This window comes from Armigeres subalbatus, chromosome 2, assembly GCF_024139115.2.
Source record: "Armigeres subalbatus isolate Guangzhou_Male chromosome 2, GZ_Asu_2, whole genome shotgun sequence".
NCBI classification, from domain to species: domain Eukaryota; kingdom Metazoa; phylum Arthropoda; class Insecta; order Diptera; family Culicidae; genus Armigeres; species Armigeres subalbatus.
In genome coordinates, this window is record NC_085140.1 from 56,931,775 (window position 1) to 56,940,781 (window position 9,007).

General features: G+C 42.5%; 1 protein-coding gene across 2 annotated transcripts in view; it reads right to left on the minus strand.

Annotated features, from left to right (window-relative positions):
- The window catches only part of LOC134208684 (ecdysone-induced protein 74EF-like), a 151,715-nt gene extending 142,988 nt beyond the window's left edge, over positions 1-8,727 (minus strand). Inside the window, exon 1 of one of the 2 annotated variants that reach the window (XM_062684482.1) lies at positions 6,123-8,727. In XM_062684482.1, the coding sequence (XP_062540466.1) occupies positions 6,123-7,071 (949 nt within the window). In that variant the 5' untranslated portion in view covers positions 7,072-8,727. The remainder of the gene's footprint in view (positions 1-6,122) is intronic. The other variant, XM_062684483.1, reaches the window with a different exon arrangement.
- Positions 8,728-9,007: the final 280 nt, after the last annotated feature.

Consider the following 9,007-nt stretch of genomic DNA (forward strand, 5'->3'; position numbering starts at 1 on the left):
ATTATACAACAGCTGCCCTTGCGAGAAGTTGTTCCATAACCAGCTAATAACGATGGGATATCAGTCAATTCACCGTATCCATCGAATCTGCTTTGCAAACATTTCACACCTTTTCTCTATATTCAACTATGTGTATCAGAATTGAACAACAGTCAGTTGCGTTTGAATCACAAACATGTGCTTCTGTTTGTCGTATTGAGGCAGGCTTTCTCCTGCAACGACAATAGAGGCTCGTTTGCCACCGGGTCCTTTCACAAGTCAGACAAGATTCCGAAGAATTTTCCGAAATGAAATTCCCAAAGACATTCAGAAGAATTTTCAAAAAAACTCTCAAAAAATTTTCAAGAAAATTCAGAAAAATTTCACGAAGTAATTTCCAAAGAATTTCACGAAAAATGTTCAGAATAGTTTCCCGATTTTCCCAGAACGGGTCAACTAGTTTCTAACGAATTTCCTTGGCAAATTCTTCGGAATTTCCTCGGGAAATTCTTCGGAACTTCCTTGAAAAATTTTCCGAAATTAAATTCCCAAAGACATTCAGAAGAATTTTCAAAACATAATTCAGAAAAATTTCACGAAGTAATTTCCAAAGAATTTCACGAAAAATGTTTCCCGATTTTCCCTGAACGATTTGCAGAAAAAAATTCCGAAGAATTTTCCTTTAAAATTCCGAAGGATTTTGTGTGGAAATTGCTTTCCGTGGAATTTTCGAATTATTTCCCGCGGAAATCGCATAAAAATTCCTGTGGAAATCGCGAAAAGTTTCCCGCGTAAATTAAAAAGAATTTCCGGAAGCATATTTTAAAGAATTTTGAAAAGAGCTTTACAAGATAATTCTGTAGAAATTTCCAGGAAATTTCAGAAAAGTTTCTCGAAGAAAATTCCGAAGATTTCACCGAAGAAATTTCCCTCAGAAATTCCGAATAATTTCCGACAAACTTCCGTGGAAATTATGCTACGCAACGGCTATTAATGTCTTGGTAATCAAACGATAATTTTGATTTTATCCCAACGTTTCGACCATTTTTCGGGTCTTCTTCAGGGGAAAGGCAGTGTTATCGTTTTTCGTTTGGTTTGCAATCGTTTGCAAATTTCTATTGCAAGCGTTTTCGTGGAAATTTCGAAAAATTTCCAGTAGAAAATCCGAAGTATTTCCCATGGAAAAGAAGAATATACTGAGAAGATCCCGAAAGCTTGAAATTTCAACGGAAAGTTCTTCGGAATTCCGCCGGAAGATTTTTTCGAGACATTTATTTAAAAAAGATACAGAAAGCTCCCCACGGCCTCTCATAAGCTGGGTTTGTTCGCTCAGAGGAGTTTTCAAGAAAAATGTGTCAAGACTCCTCTTTCTCAATCCGTTTTCCGAGTGAATATAGGAATACACTTTATATGAAAGAGCGTGCGTCTTTAGCACACAAGTCAGAAAGTGTAAAGAGTACAGAAAATTGACCTTTTTTACACATTACAGAAAAACATACGCGACTGAAAAACATGTCTTTCTCTTTCTCTCTCGAACGAAAGGCATAATTGAAGGAAAAGACTCGGAAGACTTAGAAATACAGATAGAACAAAGATTGAGTAGATACAAAGTACCAAAGGGACAAGCGCCTGGAATTGAACCCACGCCTTCTGCTCATGAATCGAAACCGACAGCCACTGGAACACTAAGCCAGTTTTGTTGCACTGTTTATGGAGGGATTATTGGAAAAATGTTGATATCAATAAAATAAATTAATGAAAAAATGGAAATGGAAATAAGAGTGAAATCAATCGATCTTGACGTTTTGAATCAAATTATATGTGGACATGGCAAGTTAGGGGCCATGCACTAGAAGATTGAAGAATATGGCGTTTAAAGTTTTTGACGCTCTACAAGAACAAATGATTACATTTTTTTAACTATGCTGCCGTAATCTGAGAAAGTTACGCCAAATTACAACATGATTGTTTTCATTTTTTTGTTAAAGAGCTCGATAAGTACTACTCGTTAGCATCGTTTGACATATTTGGAAAATGGCGTATACGTCACTTTTTCAGATTACAGCTGTATGGGAGGAGACCCCCTGGCGTAGTGTATGTGTATAACTGCATAAATAAGTTTAAAATTTGCTCATACCCGATTAAAAGTGCGCAATACAATTATAACAAAATTAATCAAAAACATTGTAATGAAATCTGTTTAAAACTGGCATGTAACCTACATTATAATCAATATTATGTTAACCTTAAAACTTATTTTAAGTTAATGACATTTTTAAGTTGGCTACCTCCGAAATATTTTTCCAATGTCCAAACGAAATACAAGGAATAGGTTAAAATATTCATGATAGAAATAATAGTCATTGATGTACAGATTCCATTCGATTTAGGAAACAAAGCCATTCGATTTTGACAACAAAACAATTTGATTTTGGCAACACTAAATTTTTATTTAAATATTTGAAATTGCATAAATCTCATAATCCGCGTAAAAATCTGGTTAGACCCCAAAACCGGAGTTAAAAAACCTTTAAAAAGCGTATTTTTTTTAGAAAAGATACAAGAAAGGCAAAAACGATCAGATTTCAAAATCCGCGTAAAAAACTGTTTAGACCACAAAATCGACGTAAAAAATCGTAAGAAAAATATCGTAAAAAATCCAGAAAAAAAAAACACTTAGATTTCAAAATCTGCGTAAAAAATCGTCACAGTGTGTCTAGTGTCACAGTAAATGAAGGAATGTGAAGTATCGTTATAAAACAAAAACCATTCGATTTTGGCAACATAAATGTTCAAAACGTGTTGATAAAATCGAATGGGGTCTGAAATTCAGCTATTGGCTTGTTCTGATCGATTACTGAAAAAAAAATAGAATAAATCATGCGATGTTACAAAACTTCAGACAGAAATAGCATTTTAAAACTATGTTAGCCGATTACCTGTCGAAATTATCAGTCGTTGAATCCTAATGATAGGATTTGTCTTACTGCGTTCAAACCTCGCTTAGAAACGCAGAGCAATAATTAGCATACGGAAAGCGTCAACCCGTTCGTCCCGAAGAGGAAGAATCGTAGCATCGCCGTTTGTACAAAATAACAAACAAGTATTCATGGCTTGGCTTTTCCTGTGCCTACTTGGGTCATCAACGTTTGCCCGGTTTTGTTGCCGCCCGTCACCACCCGCCTACTTCGATTGCGTTCGACTGTGCTCTGTGCATTCTTCCCGTCTTCCCGACCAACCAAGCCCCAAGACGACGACGACGACGATAGACGGACGGACGTTTGCCTGCCTGATGGTTCAGTCAGTGATGATGACGGCAACAACGACGACGACGACGATGAGTGAAGTTTCGCTTTTTCCTGCCTCCACAGCCAATTGCCTACAGGGGGGCAAGGAAGCTTCACGCGCACAGCAGCGGCGGCGGTGGCGATAGTGTTATTGTAATGAAAAAGACCTTGAACTTGAAACGACGGTACAATCTCTCGTTTGTGCTCTCTCTCGACGCGGCTCGGCCAACCAACGCAACGCAAGCGATCGCCATCAGCAGGCCGGACGCATGCATGCTTTCTCGCATCGTGCTCGGGCTCCTGCCCCTGGGACTGGTCGTGGTCGGGAACGGCGGAGACGCGACGGTGGAAATCGAGTCGGGAGCAAGTTGTTCAACCATTGCAGTGTGCGGGAACGCCGGGGACGTCGGAAACACAAGAAAAATGGCAACACATTTACGGGGGGACGCGGCACGATCCGGAGTTGGGACCGACGACGGGAAACCGTATGTTGGCGATTGTTTGCGGTGGCGGAGGGTGGTCGTGGGGCGAACGCTTGTGGACAACGACAAATGGACGAACGAGCGGTGAATGCAAATCCGAAGAAGACGAACAAGTTTTCCATGTGCGGATCTTTTAGCCCCTAGGGACCCGACAGACGGTAGGTGAAGGAGTGACTTTGCGGTGATAAAAAGGAAACAGAGAAGACGGAAAGGCATTTTAAACTTGCAGCTCTGGGTTGTGTAATGGGAACGCTAAGGCGGATCAATAGCAGTTTTGTGGCGGAGGAGTGCTCGGCTCAGACACACGGAAAGGCATACAGGTGAACCGCAATTTTGTGGAATTTCTCGGTTCATGAATCATATTTTGGTGTACACCAAAAAATTCTTTAGTTTCAGAGCATTGTGGCAATACACTGATACAGCTTATATGTCAATTATAATAAAAATGTGATAATTCACAGAGCATTTGAAATTTTTTAAATTTTAATTCGATTTGTATGGAATGGAAAATTATTGCAAAGCTTGATAGAGAATTTTCTCAAAACAAAGCTTTTGTCACTTGACCCCCTCAAGCATCTTCCTATATTTTCAGTACAACAAGTTGGTTTAACTATTTGATAAAACGATGATATGATGCTTTCAAAAGACCTGGTCAAAACAAATATTTGAAATATTATACGTAGTCCAATTTGACAAATGACCGTTCCTACGAGAGAAAGGTGAATTGGTACAGAGTGCATATATAAGAAGAACGTAAGAAACAGTTTTAAAGATATGAAGTTAGAAAAAGATGCATTGTCTACCATCATATTAATCGAGGCATGTCTGTACTGCCGTATCCGAAAGGAAGTCATGCTTCCAGGGAGGCTGACAACACGGTACGGAAGCAAGGAAGCGGAATTTTCGTAGATTATTTACAGTTTCCTTATATGTATGTTCGTACGCTACCTACGTGTATTTACTACCGTATGTGGATGGAGCCGGCTTCGGCTCGGTGTGGCCCCAATGTGTGTCAGGAAAGTTTAGGAAGATTTTCCTTTGCCCTTGGGGGGGCCTTTTCCGCTTGTTTTCCTGTTTGTGTCATCACCACAAAAACCGTTCGCTTGTCAGAAGTTTCTCGGCTATTGATTTTTCACTCGGCGTTCAAGAGTTTGCGGTGGCCAAAGTGGCTACCGCACCGCCGGATGTCTGTGCACTACACACTGACTGCTGGCTGGTGCTGTGCGTGTTGCTAGGTCTAAGCGAGAAGAGGGATGGTCGGCTTGGAACTTTCCGTGCTTGGAGCCACAAACGCAAGAAGAAATGATGTATCACATTTCCTGGCATGTCTGCCTGGCTACAGTGCTTATCGAGGCAGCGGCTGTCGTGAGTAAACATTATGCCTAATGTGAACACAACACTCCACGGATGAAGGAGTCTTGGGACCAGCAGGGCGTGGCAGCCCCGTTCTGCATCAGAAGCAGGTCACTTCTTGGCCGAAGACATGGGAAGGAACGCATAGGCACAATTCTCAGGGCACATTCTTTTCCGATGTAATTATGCGGAAAAGTATCAATTATGCTAATGCCACTCGTCATCGATTGATTGATTCAATGATGCCTAAAATCCTGTTCAACAAGATGCAACCCTTTACGAGGGCTTGTTTTCCTGCTAGCAGCAGATTCCGCCTTCAATTAACGATTTTTCTTTTAAACATGCTGAAAAGGATCCCTCTTTGTCAACGTAAGGCCTTTGATGGTGCACAGCGGGTGATTTAAAGCCATGTGGGTTAGGGGAATTCTTACGAAAATGTGGGTCATTGGAGGGTACTTACAATATTGCTTTTTTTTTTGAGAGTTTTGATGCGATAAATTATGCGTATTAAAAGTGGATTGCCGTTAAAATCTTGATTTGAAGTTTTGCCGACTTCATGACTAGGGTAAGTGTGGTAACGACTTTCACGTGCATCCTGCTAATTGGCTAAGATTTTTTTAATGCAGGAATTGAATTTCAGTTTTTAACAAACTTGTGACAATTGATAGAACTTCTTTTAATAGGACAGTATTTTAAACTTATAATTTGTGAAAAGAAAACCAAATTCAATGCCAAAACTATTTTTTGCTTTAGTCTGTTGAAAAGCATACATTGTACCAGTTGAAATGTAAAGTTATTGGAGAAGAAGCAAATATTTTATAACACTAACTAGAGTATTACTGAACTGTTGTGAAAATTTACATTTACACAATTTACATAAATATATTTTTTCCAATCGTTCTAATTTTTTCTATGTGATATAAAAAGTTGAATATTGTTATAAAAGAACCATTTTCATTCCATTTGACCTTGGATCAAGGTGAAACCTGTCAACCAAAAACATCAATTCCGGAATACTTACGATATCGCTTCATCAGACTTTTCTTGTAGGGTCGGCCCTGCCGATCGCGGTGCACCCCATCGGAGTCGGGCCCTGCCGAGTCGTCCGAGTCGCTGCCGCCGGAGTCCTTCCGCGCCCGCCGCTTGATCTTCATCGACAGATCCAGCGGTCTGTCCGGATCGTCGGCGCCGCATCCTTCTTCCTCGTCGGACTTGGGGTAGTGGTCGGTATCGCCGCTGGCACCGCCACCAGCCTGGCTGTCGCTGTAGTCCGAGTCCGGATCGTTCTGGAGGCTGTCGCGCCTTTCCGAGAACCGCCGCCGGTGATAGCTGCTGCTGTAGTGGTGGTGACGATCTTCTTCGGGAGCTTCGTCTTCGTACTGCGCTCGGCGATGGTAGCGCCGTTCCTGATCGTATTCGTCTTCCTCTTCGGCGCCGTGATGTGGCTGATAGCGAAGGGTGTGGTGATCGCGGTAATACTGAGCTGCCACATGGTGATCCTCCCCGGTCGATTCACGGCGTGGCGATCGTTCTTCTTTGATGCAGCGGATTATGTTGCGTTCCTGAATGACTGACGTGATTCTGTGATGCTGATACGTAGGAGTGATGGGCGGTGTTTGCGAACGTGGCCGGTAGTAGGCATTGGCGACCTCAGGGGAAGCGTCTCTTACGTGATGTCCGATGTAGGTTGCTGGCGGAGTGCTCGGACGAGAACGGGGTTCTCGTTTGTAGTGTGGTACTTCGTCGTGGAACGAAGCTCGGCGGAACATTATTCTTGTGGAGGGCTCCACTTCGACGGGGTAGTCTCGTTCATCGGAAAGCTGTGTCTGGTGGATTGCTGGCGACGGCGGAGGACTCTGCACTGGCGGCGATGGAGTGGCTGATCGCGGAGATGATGCTGGACCTGGATGATCTGTGGTAGTTTGTTGGCCACTCCCAAAATGGGGTGACATGTGCTGCAACATCATCATGTTGCAGATCGTAGCACTATTGATACACTGATAGATTTTTTCTATTGGACTTGTGTTGTTTTCTTGTAAATAAGTTTATTTTTCGGGTTTGTGTTTTTTGAACTGACACTTTGCACTATTGTTTACAACAAATTTTGTGTTTCAACAGATAGAGATAAATTTTCACTAGTAGAGGCTCTTTAATAATTGGCTACAACATTCTTCTTTCTTAACTACAAACACTATTGGCTAGAGATAATGATTCTAGGGGTTGATTAAAAGCGGTGTTCATTTTCCTAAATAACGGTAATTATACTCCGTTGTTGTTCTTTATTATGTCAATTCGATAAATTTCCAATTAAGTGGAGCATTTTTGTGGGCACCACTCAACTTCGATTGCCGCGTTCACACCTTTCTGGTTGCGCCTCGTTAGCACGTTTACTAATTATTGTATCGACGAGTTGGAGCTGCGGTAGCACTTTCTGGTTGTGTCATTTCGATTTGCCATGGAATACTGCTTTCTGTTTCCACTATCCCTGAGTCACGGAGACACACTTTTTGCTGTTTCACTCGAGGACCGGAAAGTGTGTCCATTCATCATAATTTTTTCACCGTTCTTCCGGCTTTGCCGGCGGTCACCCAAAACATTCACTCGCTCGCGCACGCATACACGGACGTTCCGAAAATAGGCCGTCCGGCTTTTTACCCAACACCCGTCAACAAGGATGGCCGTAATCCTTTATGATGTTTTTTTTCCTCACATTTGTATTATTTTCTCGGCCTTACTACGACGACCGATTCACTTGTGCACACTGACTGCCAAAGACTTCACGCCCGTCCACCCGTTTTCCAGAGTTTTCACTTTCAACTTGGACTCGACGAAGGATTCGGTCGGGACCAACCGCGACTACATCGACGACGACGATAAGAACCGACGTCGTGTCCTTTTCACTTTTGTTCGGCTCTCACGTAGATATGTCTGTGTCTGCGTGCTCTTGCCAACTCTCGAGAAGGCAGAGGAAAATTTCACTTTTCACTATGTTCTTGAGGGTCCCACCTCCACGACGACCCGCCCAGTGGGATGGAGCGGGTTAGATGGCTGACAACTCGACGTCTACCCGACGTCTGTCTGTCACTTCAATAAGCCGCTTCAGTAGAGTCATATGATATCGTGCCGTTCCTTGGCCAACAAGTGCGCGGGGAAAATTCGATTTTCCTAGCGTGAGGTTTCTTCCACAACATTCGGGGATATTGATTACGAGAATTAGATTTGCTTGGTAAAAACACTGTTCTATATTTTTTTGAGGTAGACACTTTTGTAGCTTTATGTGTTTGCAAAAATCGGGAAACCACTGATTTCTTCTGTCCGTTCTGTTTTGGACGAGTTTTGGTCACTTGGTTGAATTTGATTTGATTCTAGTAGCACGTGAATGGAAACACAAAATTCAACGAAAGGAAAACATCCGGCAAACTGTTCTAAGACTGCGGTAGTCCGCGATATCACGGTTCTAACACATTTTCCCGTTCACCGTGAAAAAAGATTGTCCCGTGATTCGCTATGCACTTCAAACAACTAAAGAGGAAAATATAAAACTCTGTATGTGTATAAAATCGTTTGGAACAACGATATAAAACAAAACGCGTATTCACACGATCCGTTCTCGAATCGGAATGACGAAACTATAAAGAAATGACAGCTCTGTACTCCGACCTTCCTCTACTTTTCCAAAGCAGCCAGCAGCATACGGTAGTTGCGCGAGCGAGAGCCGAGCCGAGCCGCCCGACGAAGACCCGAACCCGAGAGAGAGAGAAAAGCGAATGAACGAAGCGAGCGCACGTTTGTTCTCCCATTGATCGGCGACTAACACACGGAGAACGACGAGAATCGCTGCAAGCGCACCGATTTGCAATCGCATCCGCGGAGCAAACGACGAAGGTATGCGATGTGTGAAAATAT